Source organism: Toxotes jaculatrix, chromosome 17 (assembly GCF_017976425.1).
Source record: "Toxotes jaculatrix isolate fToxJac2 chromosome 17, fToxJac2.pri, whole genome shotgun sequence".
NCBI classification, from domain to species: Eukaryota; Metazoa; Chordata; class Actinopteri; family Toxotidae; genus Toxotes; species Toxotes jaculatrix.
Window position 1 is genome coordinate 2432989 of NC_054410.1, and position 25625 is coordinate 2458613.

The following is a 25625-nucleotide window of genomic DNA, read 5'->3' on the forward strand; positions in this document are numbered from 1 at the left end:
CGTTGTCTCCAGCGGAAGGCAAACGGCAAGTCACTAGCTAACGTTAGGAAAATACTTGTTCAGGATAAGAACATCCCCACTGTGAGAGTTTGGTGTCATGATAGAGCCTCCGTCCAGTTTTTTATTTGCTTTGTGGACAATAAGAGCGTTGTGTGTGTCAAACAACAGAGTTTAAAACAATATATTCAATCATAAATGAAGGGAAAAGTCAACAGGCAGATGGCAGGAGAGTGTCAGCTGCACAAACAAAGTGAAATTGAGTGAATTAAAAAAAAAAAAGTATTTTCTGTGTGTTTCTTTATGTTTCTGGTTGGATTTCTGCTCCGTGACTCATTCTGTTTTCAGTTTTCTGAGCTCAGGGGAGAGCAGAGAAACAAAAAAGAACAAAAAAAACAGCTGAGGTGAATTTTTATACTTGTGCTGCCAGAGATGGTTTTATGAAAATTGGTTTTAGGGGAAAGTAGGAAAGGAAATAGACAAAAGATAAAGGCAGATACCCAGAGAAGACAAGCTTCAGAGAAAGGGAGACTGACAGAGAAAAAGAGCAGGGGAGGAGGAAAGTGGAGATATGAGATGAAAAGAAAGTATGAGAGGAAAGTTAAGTAGAGAGGAACACGTAGAGAAGATACGATGAAGAAGAGGATTTATGAAAACTGGGTTATAGGAAGGGAGGGATTTTTTTTTTTCCCTTGAGGATGAAATGTTTGCACCTGAATCTTCCTCTGCTTTGTTAAAGTTTCCTGATGTGGAGACTGGACAAGTCCCACACACAGTGAATGTATGATATAAAGTAAAAACTTTATACCAAGCTCAAAGAAAATTTCAGTTCAGTTTAGCAAATCTGGTAACAGCATGAACACTGTAAAAAGTGACCTGTTAAACCTTTGATCTCAGTATTATGTTGAGCTTTGTGCTCTTATTGTGATGAGTGTACCCAGCCTCCTCAAAGGTCTTGGTATTTCGCCATCATTAACCTAAGAATGTCCTCTGAGTGTTAATTGGGGAATCACGTTGTCCTAAAAAGGTCTGATGTAATTAAGCCTTATATCAGATGAAAAGAAGATGGAAGTCTGGTGATGGGTAATTGTTTGGACAGGATACACACTTTGAAAATGGAATGGAAAAATACAAGATGGATCGGTGTGACTGCCCTGTTGGATTAATCCTGAAGTGAAGTAGTAGTGTAGTTTTCGTGACCCAGATGGACCCACAGAAAACCCACCTAAATCCAACAGGCATGAATACACTTTCGAAAAGACAAAAACTGATCCAAAAGCGACCTGAGGACAGTTGGACTCGAGCCAAATAGGCTTCAGGACAATGAGACTGCTTATACCAGAATCACAATTGGCAGCAGCGACGCGTTTCACAAAAGACTGTCAGTATTAAAATGCGCATAAATTTATGGTGCTTGTTCTGATTAGTGAAATGAGCAGAACTGAAATGATCTCATGCTGCAACTTTGGTGAAAGAGGCCACTGATCCAGAACGTGGTCGACCCACAGAGACCGAACCAGCGACGGAGCGCTGACACTGACAGCAGCACCATGTGAGATCAGCTGAAGGCTGAAACAACCTGGCTTCTTCATTACCTGGGACGTTTGCCTGGCTGTGCCGTACCTGTATGTGTCACCTGTACAACAGTTATGTTGTTTTTCTTTTCCATTTATTTTATTTATTTATTTACTTAGATTCAGGAGGATCGATTCCTCTGCAGACCTCTGTGACCTACAGCTGCCCATAATACCCTTCTCTGGGGATTTGCAGTGGAAGGATTAAGGAGACCTGGATGCCGTGTTCAGTCCCCCAGAATTTTTCTTTCCATTCAAGAAATTAATCTCTGGCTGTTTTAAGGAAAGTGTTTTCCTTGGTTCACTGGTTTAACTAAATAAAATGGAGGCAAAGTTTGTGGCGGTGAAAAGTTCCTGTGCTGCTCCCATGTTGTCAAAAGAGCTTTGCTACAAGGTGTTGAAGGCGAACTCTCATCAAGCACACAAACACACACACACACGTACTGTACACACGTATCCAACACAATAACCCCCACAGAATCCAGAGCTGTGGGCTTTCTTTACTGAGCAAGGTCACAGATGGCTACTAATGCCCTGATCACAAAAACATCAACCTCTATTTTCATCTCCGCCACTATATCCTCCCTCTACACACACACACACACACACACACACACACACGCACACACACACACACACCACCCTCCACTCTGCCTTTTCCAGAGAATAAATGAACCCTAACAGGAGCTGTTTCCTTGTCATGTGTTGCTCCCATGTTGCAGCACAAAGTGTTATTGGTAAAAACAGATTTATTTGGGAGAAAGAGGCAAAGAAAATGCATTACGTAACAGTTTAGTCAGTTTTCAGTCGCTCATGTGTGATAATGTCTGGTTTGTGTGTGTTTGTCAGTAGTGAGGCAGTGTGAAGATGAAATTTTAAAATGACTTCCTTCATGTCCTAAAAACATGGCTGCTTGTCCGTGAGGACTGACTCCAACAACCTGTGAGAGCATTTCAAAGTGACCATGAACGAAACACAAGAGATGTGTCTAAGCTGAGCTCAAACTTTATCGGCACTGAGTCTCACCTCAATTTGCACAATCTATATGTCACAGCTGTGATAATGAAAATCCAACTTTAACCTGCTCCCCCCCTTTAATAGGTGCAATCAGCGAGGGACTTTGGCTTTTCCACCTGCGCTCACCTGTTAAATCTGTTCTGTAAAGCATGTACTCAATGTCTGCATGCAACAAATACATTCAGGCATCCTGTCATATATAAATATGTTTTTCTTATTTTTCATTTATTCACTGAATGTGGCGTTTGACATCACAGGTCTGCTTTCAAAGACCTGTTCCCTGTTTAGAGGTTGAACCGCCTCGCTGCTGCGTGGTGCAAACATCAAACGCACGTTCAGTCTCAGATGTATTTTTATCCTCTCGGCCCCCCCATACACACACACACACACACACACACACACACACACACACACACACACACACACACACACACACACACACACACACACACACACACACTCCCCTTGTCTATGCTGAATAGACCCTTTTAAAGGATTTTGTCTGACCACTTCCTTTATTCTCCCCACTGAAGGCTAATTGAGGTTGTGCAAATTAACAGAGGGAGCTGTCAGACGACAGGAGGCTTGGGGACGTGGGGGGGTTCTGAGATGGGGAGGTGGGGAAGTTGGATGGCGGCGAAAATAAGCGCTTCCTCCTCAGTGGTTCCCAAAATAACCCTCGCCCCCGTGGTTTGATCGCCCCACTCCTGAGGACCGGGTATCCCAGCTGTGAGACGGGCTGTCAGAGTCGCTCTCTCTGAAACACACACACACACACACACCCAACACAGACACACACACTCATCTCCCTCCTTTTCTATTATATAGAGAAAGCAATATCACACACACACACACACACACACACACACACACACACACACACACACACACACACACACACACACCTAACACAGACACACATGGCTTATTTATTGCTTCCATTTTTATGTTATTACATTTTTAACTTTGGTAATCTTATGCTGCTGACAACAACATCGCTCTATAATACATGGACAAAAGTATGCAGACACTTGAACACTACACCCATATGTGACAGCTGAACATGTGATTGTGGCATCGTGAACATTCCTCTGCTGCTGTAACAGCCTCCATCAGATATCTGAACCCGACTGCAGGGATTCGCTCCCATTCAGCTTCAGTAAGGCCCAACACTGACTCACTCATCGTCGCAGTTCATCACAAAGGTGCTGGATGAGGTTCAGGTCAGGACTCTGTGCGGGCCAGACAAGGTCCCTCAGCCCAAACTGGGAAAACGTGGTGCACGGGGACCTTTTTAGTAACATTCCCTCCAGCTTATTATGTCTGTTGCCTGTTCAAATCATGTATTTCACTGTTTTCATCTTGTTTTGTTGTTGTAGAGCTGAGGGGAGTTGCTCTTTATTTTCCTATCTATCTAGACTGTGGAGATTTCTAACATTGCAAGAGATTTCTGAAATGAAATCTTGTATAAGAGATGCCCATGTTTTTTGGGGGGGGTCTTTTTGGGGTCTATTTTGAACATTTTAATTAAAAATCAAGGACCTCTATTAGTGAAGCAAATGCATGAGTCAAACCACATCACACTTCACCACCTCCTGCGGTTTAAATTTATTCAATGAGAGTGGCGTTTGACATCCTCTCCTCTTTCAGAGACCCGTTTCCTGTTCAAAAGGCTGAATCACCTCCCTGCTACGTGATGCAAACATCAAACATGCATTGAGTCTCACTTTAACTCCGGTTTATTCCTCTGCGAGTCACATTTTCACATACATATTCTGTAGGTTTGGGCCAGATTAAAATATAAATATCAGCATTAAACCTTAAATAAGCCAGTCAAATCCAGCCTCTGCTCACAGTTCCCAGGCCGTGTTCCTCCTCTCATCTCCCCCGACCTGCCATTCTCCTTTCACCAATCAGACATTCACCCATGCACACACCTGTTTCCAGTCATCATCAGCCCTGCAGTCACTTGAGCTCTACCCACCTGTAACTCGTTCACTAATCAGCCAGGTCCCTGTAGTGTTCTGTCAGAGTGTCTGCTCTGCTTTCTGTTCCTGTTCCTTGGTGTTTCCTGTGTCCCTGCTCCCTGTTTTTATTTCTGTGTTCTCTGTACCTGGACACCTGCCCGCCATCTTGTCCACCCGTCTGAATGTGATCCTTTTTTCACTTATCAAAAGCTACTTCACTGCATCAGCCCGCCTGTGCTGTTATCAGCAACATTCGACAGTTTCTCTTAATCACGTCACAGAGTTATTATCTATCCATCTCAAACACCACCTTTCTCCTTCTGTCCTTTGTTGTTAAAGGTGAAAATGACACCAATACCTGCATGTAGCATACAGAATGAGCGGCTAAGGGCCTGGACCAGCTTTAGAGCTTCAATCACAAACTGTTTCCACAGCAGAGAGAAGAAACACGAGACAGAAATGAAAGCTCTAAATCACCTTTTTTTGTGTCTGGATAAAGCTGTTTTTTTCTCTAAGTCTACAGACAAAGCCTGATATTTGGTGTCATTGGTGTCAAATCCAGGTTAAGAACAAAAGTATCACTGTGAATTTTATTCAACACAGGGTCTGATGCATTTGTCCCTTGTGGGATTTATGTGCATCGATTTTAAAAACCTGGCTTGGAGCTTTGATGTTGGAGGACAGGCTGGTTGGCGAGAGTGGAGGAGCTCCTGTCAGAGATATTTGGGTGAATTAGCTGCACAATACCTGAAATATGAAACAAAAACCATGACAGATTTTCCTGAGTTCAAACGGGAAAATCTGACGGCCGAGTCCACTGCGGGCTGGAAGGAAAAAGGAGGCTGGGTTGTGGGAGGAGATGGGGGAATAAACCTGAGACAGAAAATAATGTTTCGCTTCCTGTAGCTTGGGTCGAGATGCCCCTGAGCAGAGCACTTACATCTAGAAATGTCTTCAGTGAAGTCAGCGGGGGGAGGGGAGGGTTTAGTTGTACCCTGCAGCTTCCAGGTATGACGGTGTAATTGAATTCAAGAAAAGCTTTGGAAAAAGAAAATGAAGCTTATGTTGAGAAAATCTTATCAGATAAGTTTTTATTTTTATCTCAGTCATATCTTGTAATTCCGAGCTCTGTGAATGACTGCAGGGTGACAGTCGAGCTCCACCTGCTGTATGAGATGCCTCAGACGCTGGGAGCTCGATGACACACCTGGGCGGCTCTGCCAGCATATGGACGCCACCAGGGGTTTACTACATGATGATCTATCTGTTCTCTCCTGCTCTGTGTTTACATGGATTTAAGAAATCCCACTAATGATCCTAATCTGAGTAACACATTGTGGCTGAGATTAAGTTTGCAGTGAGTGTTTTTTGTTTGTGGAGCGGAGCCTGATTAACGACCCTCGACGCCCCATCCACATGATGAAGCTATGATGACAGGATTAGGTCACACCCAGGTTTTGCTCTCTCTGCTTTACCCCCGCTCTTCATATTGCACATTTTGAATTTGAAAGAAGAAAAAAAAAACAAAAAACAAAACTGTGCAGCAATGCCAAAAATCCCTAAAAAATCAACCTAAATATTGCAAACAAGTTTTTATCCATCGAAATACAAAGAAAAGATGCAGTTGGATGAAAACAAAGCGGTTATACTGCAGTAAAGTCTCTTCCTCTTCTTCCTTTGGTTTAAATTCCTGCAGTGTACATGAATTGTTGCAGAAAATTTTTCTTTTAATGTTCAAGGTGAGAATTATTTAAAGTACACTTGCCATCATGAAAAAGGAATCAGGAAAACGAAATTGGACAAACTACTAATCAATTAAGAAATAAGTTGAATCTGGGACAGGCCGTAGCATACAGGGAAATGATGTATTTTTGGCCTGGTTTTGAAAACCTCTACAGAGTTTCCCTCCTGAATACGCCGTGGAAGTTTATTCCAAAGAAAGGAAGCCAGTTAATTACATCCACAGAGCGTAAAGGGCATGATGGGGTATAAGAAGGAATAAGGTCCAGACCTTCTTAGATTTTATGAGGACTCTGTCAGCCCTGTTTTGGATCAAATGCAGATCTTTTGTTCCTGATATTAAGAAACTGAAACCAGTTTTCTTAACCCTTTCTTGCTTCAATTAACTGAGTCTCACAACTGACTAATTAATAAATCGACTAATTGTTACAGTGCTTTTCTGGAACGGAGTTTTAGGAGAAGAAGAGTTTGATTATGAATAACAAACTAGTTTCGTGCCGCTTGTTATCACTGAACATTTCCTGCTTTTCACACGTCATTTCACAGCCTGTCGTTTCTCTGACTAACCCCTGACCCTGACCGAAACAGCATTAACATGACCATGTGTGGAAATGACGCACAAAACGTCCTGAAAAGGGGCGTGCCATTTATGCGCCATCCCGTGATATCACGTTGTCCCTGCTGGTCTGGATTAACTTCTGTCATCTACAACTACTTGAAGTATTTCTCTGGTGATAAAATCCCTTCAAACCACCTAAAGGCAAGAGACCACGGCATGTGTGTCTGCCTTCCATCTGCAGCCTATAATTTAAGAAATATTATCTGTATTTTCAAAGGGCTCCACTGATAAAAGCACCCTGTAACAGGTAAATAACAGGCAGTGGTGATGGATGTACTCTGTGGTCCTGGATCCATTTTGCTCTTTGGTTTCATGTTTCTTATTCATGTGGTTAAAAGGAGATAACATTGAAATCGTGCCAAGATATTTTGTCAGCGTGTGAAGAGTAGAAAAGAGGCTGAATATCACAATGTGAGCGTCAGCGCTAAATGTCAGATTCTGGTGTCAGTCCCTTAGAAATGAAGACAAACTGCCTCGTTCCAGACTCATCATTCAGCATCCATACAGAAGGAAATCATTTACAGAGCTGGGGGTGGGGGGAACATCCTTATGGGACACAGGAGATAAATGAAGTGAAGCACTGGAACCAGCAGGTCACACAGCTCGACTCTACATCATCAAACTCCCTCAGGACTTCCGGCTCTTACTAACTACTCCAGAAACACGAGGTTGTCCTGGTGCTGTGCTGCTCGGGGTAGAAATCACATGCCAGTGTTTAGTATTTTTTCCTCTTGAATCAAGTTTCTCTGCAGTTTTTCCAAAAACAGAATCTGAAGCGTGACATGTGAAGCTTTCAACACAAGTTCTACCAGAAAGACGATTATCATTTTATTTCGTCATCGCTCTGAAGCTCCACCTCTCAGTTATCATCCAGTCACCTCACTAGGATTTCTTAAAAATCACCCAGTGATCATCTGAGCTGATGTATTTAAAACATTTATATTCTGAAGTTTATATAAGACTGAGCCAAAGCAGGAAACATGCAGAAAAAACACATTTATGAGATAAAAATAAAAATGCTAAAAAGCCCCATGAAGCTGTGTAGTGTCACTCAATCATTTCACTTATCAATAGTATAAAAATATTGATAAGTGGACTTAAATTGATCGATCTGAAATAAGAAACAAGTTGATTTACAAAATAAATACAGATGGAAGTGCTTTATTTCATTAGTTGACAATTTACTAATAATTTTCTAATGGTTAATAATGGTTAATAATAATAATATATTTGTGTATTTGGGATTAATTAATTCCAGTTAATTACCAGTAAAAACAACTGTCTACAGGTTTTTCCGAAAGTTTTTTGGTCAAAAGTTTCAGATTCAAACTTTCAGTAGTTTTTGGACAAGAACGGAGCCGAAATTCAGTTGTGGTATCAGACTTATTGATTAAAAATAAAAATAAAACATCATCAGTTATCCTTTGAAAGAAACATCTCTGCCCTATGTTCAACCCTGCCTGTCAGTATAATCGAGGGAACGTAACATAAGCCCTGCAGAGGGGGTTATGAGAGGTTGCAGATTAAAATGCTATGACACTGGGAGTTGGATAGACTTTAAATAATGCATGCAGCGTCATCAGCTCTGTGTCATGTGGATGAGCCAGAGATGCAGAGGCTCCGTTCAGCCTGAGAGGCCCCAGGGCTATCTGTGACCCGCTGGATCTCTAAGGCTTTGAGCGGGTCAATGAGCAAAGTGAGCGACCGTTCAGTTTCAATAAGGTGATATTTACTTTACGGCAAAATGACACACTGCATCAAGAGAATAAGCTTTGTAAACGTCTCTAGCTCTTCACCTGCATCTTCTCTTTATGACTGAGGAAGGATTTGCAGGTTAAATCAACAGAGGTGTCAAGTAAACATGTAGCAGCAGACTCAGATTTTACACGAACCATCAGATAAATATCACTGTTGTTGGTCTTTAACGTCTCCAGTGCTCCATTCTCAGTTTTTCAGGAAACATGAAAAACAGTCCACTCCACCACCGGACAACTGTTGTGATGTTGTGCACCATTTTGTTCAATAAAAAAAAGTTGATGAATAGGAAAAAAAAGTTTTCTGGTCTGAGAAACTTGCTGCCTGTTGGTTAGTAAACTCGTTAGCTCATTAGCGTTTTCACAGTGGAAATTCACGTCATTAATCATTGAGCTTTAGAGGAGCTTGAAGGTGCTTTTGTTACCTTTGGACAGAGCTATCTGTTTCACCCCATCCCCAGTCTTTGTGCTAAGCTAAGCTAACTGGCTGCTGGCTTCATATTTACTTCATATCTAAACAGACTGATCTTTTCATCTAACTCTCCAATTGAGATTAAGTATTAGATTAGACTTACATCTAAATCATGTGGTTATAGTTCATATCATTAATACACAAGCCTCAACCTTTACAACTATCCTGCATTTCAAATTACATGTGCATAGTTTAATGTTTTGGATAGGACTTCAGTCTTAGCTTTGTCCCAACCCCCTCTGGATCTGGTTTTAACTCTCGCTCACCTGATCTGATCTGACTCAGACTGGAACACAGAGATCTTCAGTGTGAGATCTGGGTCACAGCGAGAGAGGTTTGCTTTGTTTTTGTGGACTCGCTGCGACTCCCAAAAGAGAAGATAATACAGTCTGTTCCTTGATTGCACTCTGCTGTCTGCGTTCTTGTGTTTGCTGTGCAGGTGAAATTGCTGGGTGAGGTGCTCCTGCTTTATTAGACTGTACGCAGCAGAGGCAGAGAGGAAAAAAATGAAAATGAAATGAGCGGAGAAAACATTTCGTGACCTGAATGTGACTCCTGAGCGTCACAGACATGTGCCAACATCCACCACTGTGCCAAAAGGATGAAATCCAAAGGCAGATTTGAATTTTGAATTTATTTATTCACCGCATGAGCAACAGGACCACTGAGCAAAATAATCCTGAAGGAAAACACCACAACTTTTGTGTATAAATCTGTTTTAATTTTGCTCCTCTCTATCACCAGTTTCCCATTCAAATTATACCCAGTATATGAAAAGTGCTGTTACCACTGTACTGTAGTGTCACATCCCCCATTGGTGGATGTGTAAATGGTGAAATGTGCTAATGTGTTGTTGTTCCCGTGGCTCTGTGGGCCTCAGCTTTGGGTCATCGTCTCCTCGTACTGTTGGCGGGTGAATCTGTGGCTCAGTGGCCAATCACAGACCATCTGGGGATGTGGAAAAGCAGAGGAACTAATTTTCTGCTGGCTGCTTTCACCCAGAGCCTGTGAATTATGAGCTTTAACTGTCGGGGAGTTGTGGCCAGATCAGTGTCAGAAAGGCAGTGGTCATGTTACATTTATTGACTGACTTCTTTTACCAGTTAAGTCATTTAAGTTTTGTATCTTAATGGTTCCCTGTGGAGCTTTTGTGTAAAAACAGAGTCTGTTTATGTTCGACTGTGTTTAGAGTCAAATCCTGACTGATGCAAACACTATAATGTTTTGAGGTAAATACGTTATTTTAAATATACTGTACATCAACATAAGGCAACAATATTTTGGGAATAATGATGAAAATTATAAATATTGAGGCTTATTATTAACTTCATTCAGTCAAATTAGTCATTAACTCTAATACCGCCTTTAAAACCAAGCTATATCACAATATTACAATCACAAATCCCATAATGATGCCTAATTCCAGATCACGTATTGCACTCTGATGGATCCCCTCGGCTCCTCACAGCAGATATTCAGGCTCTTTAAATCTCAGGCATGTTTCCCTTTCGAAGCCTTTATAAAACCACCTGGTACAGTAGGTGGAGGCACTCGCTCTCCTGCAGCAGCTCACATCAGCCTCTTTTCCTCCTCCCAGCCTGCTCCAGGCTCCACCTGCAGAGCCGCCCCATCTAAAATTGATTACAGTGACATTTACTATTCATAGAAAAGGTTACTAGAGTAACCCTGTGCTGTGCCGCATGTTTGAGTGGAACATTATTCCCAAACAAATGAAGAGGCGCTCTTCACTGCACAACTGTGGAGCAGAGCTGAATGACAAACTGGTTGCATAATTATGAATAATGTGCAACAAGGATTTGGTCTCTATCCTGATTCTTCCCCGGCTCTGTTTATATTTTGAAACAGAGAGATGAAGAAAGAAGAGACAGAAACACTCGGTGTTTAAATTATTACCGTAAGATCAATATTGTAGTATTTTTGACACAAGCTATTTTTTTTCACACAAAACATACAATATTTACAGCGAGCTGATGGTGATCAAAACGTTTTCATGCATTCTCGGCCTGATCACTGATTTCTGGATGATTTACTTTTCAAAAAACAGTTTTCTTATTGTTTAAAATGCAGAACATAGTCAACTAAATTCAGTTACTGCTTTAAACCAAAGCCTTAGAGAATACGTGTGTCTGTGTTTCCATTAAAACTGTGTGTACTGAGTTTTGGTTAAACTGTTAAACCACTGCTCTTTAATAAGCGCTCAGGGGGGTTAATTAACCTGTGGGTAACCATGGCAACGGTACATGTTTCATTCAACATTACCTGAGCTCTCGGTGGTGAAACAAACCTGACCACGGGTTAAAACTGACTGAAGTTTTTAACTAGTATATTAGCATTTTTCCCAGCATGCATTGTTTGAGAGACATGATGAGTTTTTCATCAATAACCATTCAGCTGTGGATATGATTTTATTTCCCCACATCGCTGCATGTTAGCTACACCTCAGCTTTTAGGTTTTTCCACCTACAGAAATCAGACACATGTAAACAACATCTGCATGTGCTCCACTTGAAGTCACCCAAACTATTACAGCAGCAGCAACAAGCTGAGTGTTTACGTTCGCTTTCTGCTAAGCATTTCCAGGCGCAGCGCCGTGCTGAGCAGCCATGACGAGTCTAACATGGAGGTGTTTTTACACCGCGTGGGCTGAGAGGCCTCAGAGGAGACGGAGCTCCTCGCTGGCTGCCGTCCATACAGTAAGTGCTCTTCATACAATCAAACGCACTGCATCTCACTGCTCGTTAATTTAGCCGGTGCACATTCAAGTGTTTCATCAGATCCATGCTGTGTTTCATCAGTCTGCCCTTTCGAGAAATAACTCCTCTCTGCTTATGTTGTACGGCACATTACCAGCATCACTTCCACATAATGAGACCAAACCTTTGACTTGTTTTGAAACATTTTACTTGATTCAAGGTAACACTTGAACACACAGCAGTGAGAGCCATGTTTGTCAGTGTGGTGCTTTCACTGACCTAAAGATGCACAAAGTTAGACAACTCATCAGAAGTCTTACACCGAGGCATGAAAGTGTGTTATTTTTCAACACCAGAAAAATGTTACTCAGCTCCAAATGTGAGACTTTCAGGTGCTTGATTACAGTTTAACAGTTTACCCTCTGAAACAGGGGCAAACAGCTTGTCTGGCTCTGTCCAATGTTAGTAAAATGCTCGTTTGAGCAGCTCTACAGCTCAAACTCACGTCACAGTTTGTTTGTTTCACTCATTCAGGTTCCAACTGAATTTTAAACCATCACAACCCACTGACATTTTATATTCAAATGCACACACATATTTTTTTTCTGTTGTATCTTATGTAGACTGCGTCCTATATTGTTCATTGCACATGTGACATTACAGCCGTAGTAAAAGCTGTGAGGCGACGGTGTTTGCAGGTGGAGGGCGGGCGTGCATTACCTCGGCCTATCACGGACACATCTGAAAGGCCCGTTTGAAGCCAGCAGGAGTGGGAGATGAAAGTCCTGGCACAGCACACTTTGACATCATCAAAACACAACTCCCTCACAACACTCAGCAGCTCTAATGGCTGTGTTAAAAGGTACTTTTAAATACACAGATTTACAAGTGGCCCGCTGGCGTGGTCCGTGTGGTCTTTGTTCCAAATTGAACATGAATGAATTCTACATAATGAAACCGGAGAGCAGTCAGAGGAGATACAGCCCAGCAAAATGACGGCAATTTACTGTGATAGTTAATAGATAACAGATAGATAGTTCAGGTTTTTTGGAGCTTAGTCGTGACAGAAATAGTCAAAGTCCTGCTGTCACAAATTTCACTTGTAGAAAGAGTAAACAGTAAAATATACCCAGTTATCTAAAGTAAGAGTACTCATGGTGAAAGGGAGTAGCTTGGTTTTATTGATGCATTTTTTTTAATAAAAAAAATTTGTGTCATGTTGTCAAATCTAAGGAAGGAAGGAAGGAAGGAAAAATAAAGGAGGCAAAGGGGAAGGACAGAGGGGGGGAATTAAATATGGTAGAAGAGGGAAGATGAAAAGAAGTTAAGAAGAAAGAAGAGAGGATGGAAAATGTAAGGAAAGAGGAAATAAAAGGAGGACGGTGGAAAGAAGCTAAGGCAGAAAAGAAGGATCGAATGATGGAACGAAGAAGTTCATAAATATGGAATCAAGGAGGGAGGAGAGGTAAAAGGGAAGGGCAGAAGGAAGGATTAATAGAAGTATAGAAGAAGAGGAAATGAAAGAATGAAGGAAATCTCCACCAGTGTGTTAAAATTTGTATTAAAGTAAAATAAGCATGTGTAGTTATGTTTCACCTCAGATGGCGAAAGAAAAACGAAAATAAAACGAATAATCTGCAGCCGTGAATGAATAGCATTAGCATGCTAACAGGCTTACGGTGACAAAGTTTTAATGTTAGCATGTTCACCGTCAAAATTTTGACCAGACGACGGTGTGGGAGGAAAAGTCAGAGGGTCGTCAAACGCATTAACATCATCTGGGGACCATGAATGACCGACATTTCTATCCCCAGAGCTGTGCCGCTAATATTTTTACCTAGCCTCGAGGGAAAACTCTGGCTCTTTAGCTGATAAATGCTATGAGAGCTGCGACAGTGAACCACAACAGTAAAGTTCTGGGGTGGACAGATGCTGATTCACACTGTTTTCACATCACACATTTCAAACATTATTATAAAAATACCGATTTAGGTGCTTTAAGTAAATGTTTCCACCTCTGATCGAGAGAGAGACGCTTAAAAACTGCAGATTCTGTGACCGTATTTAAACTTGTCATTCATTATAAAGTCAGAAACACTCAGAGGCGCATCAGTGAATCTTGTACAAATCCGCAGCGTTTTTTTTACTGATTGCAGCCCCACAGCGGCAAATGTTAACAGCTTCCACCTTTGAGAGAATTATGTGTAAAGTACGAGTGAGACACAGTCTGTTCGTGTAAGAGGAGAGACGAGTGTGAGTCTTCCTTCCTCTGAAAAACAGCTTGTGACATTTGAGAGATAATTGACACTGCATTTTTTTCCCCCCCTCGCAGCCTCGCTCCCCGCAGCCCTTCATTTTCCCAGGAGTGACCCCTCTTGCTCCGATGAAGTGCTCTTCACAAGGCTGTCATCCGAAAGGTCAGACCCAGAGAGCGAACGAGGCATGAGAGAAATAAGATGGAGATCCTGCCATCCATCTCGCTGTCTGGATCAAGACACCAATCTGACCTGTAACAGTATATCAGCCTCAACACACTATCAAAGTGTACGTGGGAGCACAGATCGTGTTGCCTGTTCATCTGAGTGCGTGCACACACCGCAGAAACAGACCGAGACTGAAAGACTTTCAGCTACAGACACTAACGTTTATATCACCTACTGCTGCAACAAACCAATTCTTGGAAACTACATGCATGTTTTACCCTTGAATTGAACCTGTGGGGCAGCGATATGGAGAATTTAGACAGTTCATCCTCATAAATATGGCTTAAACAAACAGAATTAACAATTATTTTTAACTGTCTTTGTTGATTAAAAAAACTGAGAAAAATTACAACGCCCCAGTTCCAATGCACCATTCTCCAGCAGGACATGTATGAAAATGCTTCCAGGTTGTAAGCACTGAGATGTCACATTATTCTCTGCTCGTGACGTGAAGTGCAGCAGCGGGAACAGCAGATGTTGGGTTTACTTTCCTTGAATAACTATGATTTATGAACATGAATCAGGGACTAAAATAAGAACAGCGTTTGGATTCATGGTGCAGCCTCCAGCTCAGAGGAGAACAAACACACCTGAGCTTCGTTCGGTGTAAAGGTAGAGGAAGAGACGCGCTGCAGGGCTGCACTCCCACAGGACCTTTCTCACCACCACAAAAATATTTTCAGTGAAATGTGATTATCAATATCAACACGCGTAGATACATCTACGAAACATGTATAGTAAAAGATGTTGAATGTGTTTTAATGTCAAACAGCAGAGCAGATCATCTTTGTCTTCATTCAAGTTATTTTGATTGAACTCTTATTCCGATCCTGAGTGGAATAAAAGCCATTATTTAAATAATTTTACTGTTCAGAGCAGAACTAATGTAACACACCTGTGTATTTTCTCAAACAAAAGACACTGATTTGATGAAAATTACACTTTTTTGTACAAGGGCAGTAAGTAAAACTTTTACTCTTATCAGAAAATATATATATAATGTGCAGTTGCAGTTGTTTTTCAAAACTCTGGCACAGTGATTTCTTCAGCAGCTGCTCAGATTTGAGGCTTTCACCTTCCAGTCAGTGCGTCACTGTTCCGAACAAAAGCGCCCTGACCGCTGACTGACGCTGCGAGACGCTTTGTTCTCATGCCTCAAAAAGCAGAGTGACAAAGAGGCATCGTGGAAGAAAACCTCTGTGAGAGTCAAGCACCGTCAGGGTTAATGCTTTTTTTTTTTTTTACTGGACTGCGTTCATGTCACGTGGGAGTTACCATAATTACCAGTTTCAGACTTGTAAATACTGTTCACGTCAAAAGCCAAGTTGTAATTACAACTAGGAGACGGATATTTTCTGTGATGTGCTGCTGACTGGACTGACTGTGGTGGTTTTGCGTGTCTCCTTGCAACTGTTCCACTGGTCCACTGGCCCTGGCGCTGTACCCAGTAAGCACCAGTAATCCATCCAGTCAGAATAAAACTAACCTTCCCTTTGACCAGTACAAACCACAGGGACAATAAATTCTAGGACATTTTTAAGAATTTTGAAAAGGTTTATTACTTGTGCAATAATTTAGGCTTCCAGTATTTTAAAAAATATCATGTCTGTGACAAGCGACGCACATCTAAAATATACCGGTTGTTTTTACTTCGGTAGTCTGTAACAAAATGGACTGCCTTCAAATTCCTGTGAACATATTGCTCCAAAGTCTTAAGTAAAACAGAACACGATTACATTCCCTTTAACACCTACTGTTTGAAGACAATGCTTACATATTATAATATATTAAAGAATGTAATAACATCGAATAAAGTAAGGAGTTTGTTGTTGATCAAATACTGCTCTTTAAAACATCATAGCTATTATTACAAAGTGAAGAGTGAGACCAGGATCACCAAACGACAGCAGTGAGCACAGAAACAGAACAGTGATGTAATTTACATCTAAAGTTAGTGTAAAAACTGTGCACAAAATACAGTAGCTACCATTAGTAGTAGTAGTATGGCACACATGAGCTAAATACTTAAGACAGCATTTAGAAACATCTGTCCAGATCAGATGTGCGGATGATATCGTGGGCATCTGGACGCCGAGGACTTGGAGCCAGAGAGAGGACTTATTAAAGAAAACTTATTTATATATTAAAATCCCAAAGTGTGACTGTGTGTGGGAAACGTTTCACATTTAGTAATCAATGTATTGACGCCCATGTGATTCTCTGTGTTTAAGTTGTGAGGGAGTCAGATGAGAGTCAGCTGAACGTCGGCTGAGAGTCAACATTAAAGGGCCATTGTACTGAGGAAGGCATGATTAACACTGATGCTCTGACATTAAAAACATGTCTGCTGCCAACGGTTATGCTGTCTTTTGTTCATTTCCAGGCAGACAACTTTGTGTGAAAAGGAAATTTAGCCAAAAGGCAAAAGCAAACTGGGAAAAAAAAGAAGAGGTTCAGGATGTCAGCTTGGTCCCTTCAATCATCTTTATTGGCGTACATGTGTCATAAAAAGCTCCTTCATCAGCACAGATGTGTACATGAAAAGAAAAACACCTTCTGTAAATTTATTCTGAAGTTGCCGACTCGACTCTGGCTCCAAGCCCGTGAGCTGGGGTTTGGGAATCTGTTTTTCTACCATTCCTCCTCTGTCTCCGTGATCTCTCTATCCACACAACGTGCTCTTCTACAGAACTCTCTTTAACTCATCCAAGTCTGGACACACTCACAGTAACAGTGGATTTCACAGGAGGAGAGTCTGCTCAGTTGGAGTCCTGCGCCTCCGCCCCTGAAGCCTCTTCATCCGCGCCGACACTCGACTCCTCCTCATCTGGAAGGACATGAAGAAGCTGTCTGATTTCAAATAACTTCGTGTGTGTACACCCACTTTCTTACTACCTTTATTTTCTTTATTTATTTTTGGCTATCAAGCACCTTTTAAATGCTCGGTAGAATAAAACTAATCATCTAAACTCTGTGGTTAGTGTGGGAACTGTGTCCCCTGTCAACACTTCTGTCCAAACATTTATGTGAATGTTTACAACAATCAAGATATTTGTGTCCATATGTGTCGTCTCATAGATGCAATGAATTTTGAATGAATCTCTACACGACTCCTGGTTTACTGTAAAATATACATTTTCACCACTCTAGATGTCACAGTAGATGTTTCAAAGCAAATGTGGTGAATGCTGCTGTTCAGTTCCACAACATGAAGCTGATGCCACACAGACTCAGCCAGAGGCAGACAGAGTGCTAAGAGCTACATGTCCTGGTTGTAATTGAACTGGTCTGAATCTAAACAAACCACATACAAAAAGGCAGCAAGGCAAACCTTTCCACCGCAGCTTCAGACCAAAGAAGACAGACCTCCGGAGACCTCACACTCGTCCTCACCTGCAGTTTGTTCCTCTGCACTCTGCCTCTCGGTTTGGGCGTCCAGAGAGCTCGGCTCGTCGGGCGGCCAGCGGAGCTCTCCGCTCTCCACCTCGGCTCCGTCTGTCGGCTCCACCACGATGGAGGGAAGCCTCTTGGACAGCTTTGGATACCTTTCATGGGTATCTGGGAAGATCTGGTGAAAGCCTATGTAAGGTTAACTGAAGGGTTGTCATATTTGAAGAGGGATGAACACATCATTAATCATATCACATGGGAAAGAACAACAATGCGGTAAAAATCGGATTAGGAAAGCAGCAGACTGTGAGTGTCAGATGAAAGATGGAGCAGATTAGCAGCTGGACTTGAGGATGACTTCACTGATTTGCTGCTTTGATCTCTATAACTTCAAATGTGCAAATGATTGTGATTCTATCTTTTTGATTTTCTAATTATATCTGAAATTATCTTGACACGTCATTGGGGCCAGAATTGATCAAATTGGGACTCAGCAATATCCATTTTATTTGCATTAAAATTAGTATATTTAAATGGGAATCGTGACCCGACTACAATGGTTATATGTGGCCTAAACAAAGAAAGGGAGAGCCCATGTTTAACTGGGATGCCTTGATGTCCTGACCTGCACATCACTAAATCAGTGCTTCCTGGGAAATGCTTTACAAACATCCTTTTTTCAGTTCCTTTTGTTACCAAGGAAAGTGTCTTTCAGTAGATATTCGCCTGAAAGTGTAAGAAACTGAACCAGCAGACAGAGAAATTATCAAACAAAACATCTCTGCTTTAAAACAACGCATAAGTAATCAGTCTTTAAACTTCACTTAATGATGATAGATTATGTTTATGAAATAAAACTTTAGAGTAGCAGATGATAACTCACTTGTCCTTTTGGCTCAGCTGGATAAGACACATACCATTTACTCACAGCAGGACTGAGTCCAACTAATGACCTTACTGGCGTCAACCCACATTTTACTCTTACTCATCACTTTAATGACTCACTGCTGCACACTTTCTATACTCCAGTAACACAAGACTGGTTTGCAATAATCTAAACACACACACACACACACTCACACACACTCACACACACCTGGAAGGATACTGTGCCCTGATCTCCACCTGCTCCTCCCCCGCTGAAGTCCTCCGTCCCCGGCTCCAGAGAGTTCATCACCTCAGTCATCCTGAGTGAAAACACGTTGATTACTACTGATCAATAAATCATCTGCACGGTGTTTCTCTGCTCTGCTTCCTTTGGCTTTTTTTGGCTGATGTGACACGATGAGTGTTTTAGGTTGTCTTACCTAAACTGATTTCACTCACAGTTTGTAGATTAGTGAAGGATATGGTGATGCTTGGTCAGATTCTTGTTCATTGGTCAGATTCTTGTTCATTACTCCATTACACCAACTCCATTAGATATTTTCTAATTTTAACACCATACATTGAACAATAAACAACGTGGAAAAAATGTTCTGGTATAAGTGCAGTTACTCTGGTATCATTTTGGCACCAGCTTTAACTTTCATTGTTTCACACCAAAACAATTTGTGCGTAACCTTGCGGGCTAACAAATGCGATGAGTGCAATGTCCTTCCTCATACAACATGTGCAAAGCCAGTGTTTTGAATAATTTGAAATCAGTGGAATAGTGTGATTTTGGAATTGTGCAGCGATGAGCCAAAACATTATGAACACTCACCGATGAATGACGCTGATTATCTGCTTACTACCAGACACCACAGGTATCACGCCACCCTCGGAGGTCTTGTACAGTCCAGGCTTTGGTGGGTTCAAGCTGTTTTAGTGCCACATGAAGGCCCAACAGCATTTTAGGCAGGGGTGGTCTTAATGTTTGGGCTCATCAGTGTGTATCATCACCTGCATGTACAGGTACACGTATGTGAATCCTACAGGGACACACTCACAAAAAAAAGGTCCACAGACTACCCTCACCCCCCTCACTCTGGGGCGCTTTTTTCTGATTTTTTCATATTGGGTCCTACTTGGCTGAGCCTGAACAGGTGGACAGTTTTAGCATCTTAGATTTAAAACCTGCAGCAACAAGCGAAAACAAGTTGTGAACTCAACGATGACACATCATCATCATCTTCTAAGTTAATATGTTGGACTTGTTGTCATTTGGAGTCTTTTAGCTCTGTTTTTGGTCTCCTCCACCTCCTGATCTAACCGCGACGACCTTGTCACGTTGTTTTCACATGGTCATTTCGTACATTGATGTAATGAAAACATTGATCATACAGGAGCAGCAGAGGAAACACCAGGCCACAGGGCAGCATCGAGGCATCCGTCAGCTCTGCCTCATCCATTATCAGCTATTGTTACTTAAAATAACAGTGGACACAGAATAATACTGAACTGATTCTACTGTTCAATCGATATTGACTTAAAGACATTTAAAAATCAGCCAGCACCATCAGTCCTCTGCTCACTGGTGAAACACAGACTTTGCATGTGACAAGTTATCAGAAACACCACTTTCCATACAATCAGACCGGCAGTTGCAGTTGCCATGGGGACGAGCGATTGAGATTTTATGCCTCTGATTGTCTGAATAGTGCACTTTGCCTGAGCGCACGAGGCCGAGAGCTGATTTGGGGGTATTCATGTGTGCCGTTACGCAGCAATTACCGCCGTCAGGACGAGGCCGTGTTGTTGTGAGACTTCTCTGTGAAACCTGGAATCGCTTCTGCCCTTCATCATCGCGGCAAAGAGACAATACAGCCTTTATTCCTCATCAGAGGCTGGTATTGTTCCTCTGGAGGGAATCTGTGCGGTCATTCCAGCCGGTCTCATATCCGGGTTTAAAAAGGACTCTGCTGCTCTGAAGGTGGCAACTGGAGAGGAGGCCTGTGGAGCTCTGCACATGATTTCATTCTGATCTTGTTTCTGAGAAGTGCATTCACTTTGCGGTGATGTGAAGCATAACAGACACAAGAATTTAAATGTTGATGCCAGGCGTGACGCTTCAGTCACGTCTGCTTTTTTTTCTTCAGCTGAATAATAATGTCTTATTTGAGCCATTAGGTATGAACGTGGTTACCCATGTGTAAATGCCTGACTGTTTACAGGAAGCAGCTTCACTTCTGCTTCAGCAGGGGAACGAAATGTTAAAACACTTGTCCCCTTACATGTTATGAGCAGTGTCCACATCTTTAGCTTGTTGAAAATGAAATTAAAGCCAAACTCAGAGACAGAGAATCCTGAGCTGTGCAGCTAACAACTGTTTTCAAATACTGTTTAATGTTCTGACTTTTAGAAAATGTCCAAATTAATGGCAGATACCAGTGTGATGTTAAGACACTTGTGTCTTTACTGTATTAGCATCTTGTATTTTAAACCTGCAATAACAGCAGCAACAGGAGTCATCATTTAAAGCTCTGTTTTTGGTCTCCACCAGCTCCTGAGGAGTTGCTTTTTTGTTGATTTACGGACTGATTAATCAGAAAATCATTCAATCAACAATACTTGTTTTTATTAACATCTGTTGTTTATACCTGTTCAAAATCTTTCATAAACTACTTAAATAATTTAGTAAAAAAAGTCTTAATCAACTAGAGCTGAAATGATTAGTTGATCAATCAATCCGTCAATAGACATAAAAAAAATTTTCAAGTTAAAATACTATTTATCTTTTGCTTTTATGATCATAAAGTGAAATCTCTTCTTAAAATACTTGAAAACCTCACATTGGGTTTCTGGATTTCAAATGAAACAGACTAAAAAATAATCAGCAGATTCAACTGTGCATGCCAAAAACCCACAGAAGCACCCTGATGCTCTGCGAAACCACTCCACTGATGTTGAATCGCAGACTTGAGTCCAGAGCCAGATGCTTGCACATACTAGTGTTTTTGTGAAAATCTGATTTCCTCATAAAACACACCCAAATCTCCAGATAAGTACTGAGCTCTCAGCCGCTGCCTCCTTTCCCGTCCTCACTGTTTGCTGTTCGGATGAAACATGTACATCTGGTTTGACCTCACGGATTAAAATGCCTCCTCTCTCTTCTCTGTCAATCATGAGATTCATCATGGTGGAGACGGTCCAGTTAAAGTGGCAGCAGTTCGCAAAACCAGCATCCTCCAGCACCACCAGACAATCGGCTTAATTCCACTATTTCATTTTCGTAGATATATTAAAGTGAATTGCAGGAACGGCCGCTCCACTCTCCCCCCTCTTATCACGTCTGCAACACTTTTTTTCCATTTCTGCAGCCAAACCTGACCCAGCAGCAGCACCACCTCCTCACACGCAGGTGCCTCGGATGAATCCAGTAAGTTTTTACTGCCCAAGGACATTTAAAGGAAAAAAAGAAAAAAAAATTCCAATCTATGGCCTAAAATAGTGATGTTGTTCTTTATTCTTTACTCACCATGCAGCCTTGAAAAATGTTCCACTGCTCTGTTTCTGCTGCAGTCTGTTGCCCCAGTTCACATTTCCTGTTCTATTTTTTTTATTTAAATGCAGTTTATTGATGATGAAATGGTACAGAAACTTGTTTTCATGCACCTTTATGCATTTCACATATATGTAATTTTAATAAATGTCCACGACGTACAGGTTTGGAGCACAGGTTTACCTGCCTGGCACACAACAGGTAGCCAGTTTATTGCAGGTAGCCAGCACTATTAATAGATTTAAGTACTGGTACATAAAACACAGCTTCTGCTACACCTACACTTAGACACACCACACAGGCTGATCAGTGCTTTCTGCACATTAATCCCACTCACTGAGAAAATCACCAGAAAATCACAAGGTAAAACAGGTTTTAGGAATTTTCCTAAACCTCTGAGGTGCAGCTTTTAACATCAAGCTGATCAGTCATTCAGTCACTTTTAATAAAAAAAAAAAAAAAGGAATAAAACAGCTTCTAGTTCAGTGTGAGAAATGAAAGAATGAAGGCGTCTCAGTGTTTCCAGAGTGGTTAGAAGGCGGATAAAAGCTCCGTACCTGTCTGCGGGCTGATCCAGTGTCTCAGAGCAGGAAGGTCTCCGTCCTCCGCTGCTTCATCACACTGATGCTGCTGCTGAGGATGAGGATGAGGATGGTGATGATGATGATGATGGTGATGATGATGCGGGCTGTTGTGGGCGACAGGCGGCGGGGCGCGCTGGGCTACCGGTGAAGTTACAGCTCGCATCAAAAGTGTTAAGAGCCTGCGCAGTGGAGCGGGACCTGTGCTGCCTTCAATGACTGTCGGATACTTTCCTACTATTTTCTACTCATTTAAGAATACCATTCATTTGTCATATTGTTTAGAACGGTAGGCAATTTCTATAGTTTTGTTTAGTATAATATTTTTATTTCTGTTTAGTACAAAAACAAAAGGACCTTCTGTGGTCATTTTGTCTCTTTTAAGTGAGCATTATATCTTTCAAACAAGAGATATTAACAGTCACTTCAAACAGATGCTCAGGCCCAGGTGTCCCATGACCTCTGACATCTTTGGTCCCTGGGCCAGGAACCCGATCCATGTACAATTTGGTGCCATAGTATGCTGATTGAGCTCTGACTTTACTCCTGGTGTGGAAGTGGGAAGTTCACATTGCTCCTTGGTGAAAGACAAGCAGTCAGATGTACGGCTCTCGAATCTGTTCATCTTGGAAGCTGAATTTACGAGGAGTGCTTGAAGGCAGCAGCTAATCAGAGAAGCACTGAGCAGCCGTGAATGATTTTAAATTTGTGTAACGTTCGCAGGCAAATTTCTCAGGTAATTTACCACAGTTTGTACCGTGAAACTTTAACTTTACAGGCACACGGACATGTCGTCTCTTTTATATATTATGTTATCACGTTTAGAGTAAAGTTCGTGAAGGTTCTGCAGCGATAACTATCAAACAGCAACAAAGCTAATAACGTTAACGTAAACAGTGTAAAATGTAAAAATGTAAACATGCCAGTGCAGCGGCGAAAATTTACTTCTTTACAGGTAAAACTCCTGCTTTCAAGAGTCTACTTAACGCTGAGTAAGAGTACAAAAAAAAAACTTGACGAGTCAATGTTTTTAAGTATTAAACATTTTTTTTTTGATAAATGACATTATGTTATTGGATGGTGCATTAATAGTCAGTTTTTAACTTTATAGTGCAAGATTAACGAACAAGAAACTCTCACAGCCAAGTCACACGAAATAAGAAAATAGAAAATCAAATGGGCTGAATTCTGAATTTTTTCAGAATTCAGCCCAGTTTCTACAGTCAACCCTACAAACTCTTAGTAAAAAGAATGTAAATGTATAGAACAGTTAAACATTTTCCCCTGAAATGTAGAAGGAGAAGAAGAACAGTGGCATTAAATTGAAATACTGAAGAAAAGTACAATTACTTAATGATTTCAAGTCCAGTTTTGGAGCAAGTGTAACTAAATGTCTTTAGTTTAAACTGCTGCCTATAAGGAAATGTACTCTTTTTTTTTTTTTTTATTAAGCTAGCACAGAGAGGTTTTATTTTGATATAAAGATAAATCTCATTTTCTAACCATTAATTTTATCCCATGAACACTGACAGTTCAGATACATTTGTGAGCTTTGTCTCCCTCTAGTGTGCAAATAGATGTGTATTAATGCTTCCTGTGTCAGTGCTGGGGAGTCATGAGATGATAACCTTGTTTTGTTTTGTTTTGTTTTGTTTTGTTTTGTTTTGTTTTTTTAACAAAGCAATTTCTTTTAAAAGATAATTTCCTCTAATTTTTTCTGTGGAGACAATAATTTTCTGCTCTCTCTGACCACATTTGATAGCACTAAAGACTATGTGTTATTTTAAAATAGGTGAACTAAAATGTCACAGAATTTGACCTATTAAATAAAAGCAATGAACTAAGCAGGAAAAAACACTGTGGTTAAACTGTGGGCACAAAATAAAAAGCTTTGACACCAATGACCTGAAATACAGATCTGTCACCATCAGGTTCAGACACATTTTTTGCATATTGTAATATTTATTTATTGTGTATAACTTTGCAAACATTTTGAGTTAAAGCCTATTAGAATACAAACAGGAGCAGTAATCAAATAAAACTCCAGAGGTCATTAAAAGCTATTTACACAGCCAGTTCAATAATCCCACTTTGTACAGTGAAGAAAACATGATATAATAATTTTATTGTAGCAAATTAGGCTCTAAGTAGCAAAGTATTACTAAAAATAGAGCTGCAGCAGTACATTTTCTGTGTTTGATCATAAGCATTTCATTTCAGCTTTGCATTGCTATTGTTTCTTTACATTTTTAGCTACAGCAACAAGACTATCGTGTGGATACATGTACATTTTCCTTTTTGTGACATACTATGTGATATTGTTATGATGTGTTTTCCACTTCTCAACTTTACAGTGAAATTATTGTAAAAATATTTTGGAATGTCAGTAACACTGAATCGATTTTCGCAGCAGTATTGTTCAGATTTTTGCACCAGTCGTGTTTAAATCAAATGCAATGGTGGTTATCGTCCGATTAATGAGAGCACGAGTGACTCGGATCAGAACTGTACATTAAAAACTGTGGAACAACAAACACGATAAGTTTTCATAAGCAAAAGACATGGCCTTAATGTAGGTCTGGACCATAAGCAAAGATATTTGTTGCAGCCCTGTTGTAATTTGCTGTGAGGGCACTCAGTTATGCAGCTTATTAATAACTTGACCACATTGTCAGTGTGAATTACATTAATCCATGTCTTTATAGGTCAACAACATGCAACCAGAGAGAAGTTAACACCTGAATTCTTTCCTGTGATTGGTAAGTTAAACTTTTCCAAACTTTTCGTTGCCTACGTGTTTTCTCTCTCCTCTCTCTCACATGACTATGACCAGTGAAATTCACCACCGCCCACCAATCAGGGATTGTACCGTAACTTTAGACATAATTTACATC

At 41.0% G+C, this 25625-nt stretch overlaps 1 protein-coding gene across 3 annotated transcripts; it reads right to left on the minus strand.

Annotated features, from left to right (window-relative positions):
- Positions 1-16807: 16807 nt before the first annotated feature.
- LOC121196995 (protein LBH-like) lies at positions 16808-22889 on the minus strand. Of its 3 annotated transcripts, XM_041060292.1 has the most exons (5): positions 22708-22889; positions 19433-19611; positions 18836-18914; positions 17731-17905; positions 16808-17164 (listed from the first exon to the last, which is right to left on the minus strand). In XM_041060292.1, exons 3-5 carry the CDS (start codon positions 18911-18913, stop codon positions 17097-17099), a joined length of 321 nt encoding a protein of 106 aa, XP_040916226.1. In that variant the 5' UTR covers position 18914; positions 19433-19611; positions 22708-22889; the 3' UTR covers positions 16808-17096. The 3 variants fall into 3 exon arrangements, with proteins under 3 accessions (XP_040916226.1, XP_040916224.1, XP_040916225.1); XM_041060290.1 differs by lacking the exon at positions 19433-19611; XM_041060291.1 differs by lacking the exons at positions 19433-19611; positions 22708-22889 and adding an exon at positions 22127-22198.
- Between the last annotated feature and the right edge of the window lie 2736 nt (positions 22890-25625).

Excerpts from the sequence above, each read along its gene's own strand:
- LOC121196995 (XM_041060290.1), bottom strand. The coding sequence starts at position 18,913 with ATGACTGAGGTGATGAACTCTCTGGAGCCGGGGACGGAGGACTTCAGC. Across the intron at positions 17,906-18,835 it reads CAGGTGGAGATCAGGGCACA|ATCTTCCCAGATACCCATGA; the intron begins GTATCCTTCCAG and ends GGCTTTCACCAG. Across the intron at positions 17,165-17,730 it reads TGCAGAGGAACAAACTGCAG|ATGAGGAGGAGTCGAGTGTC; the intron begins GTGAGGACGAGT and ends ATGTCCTTCCAG.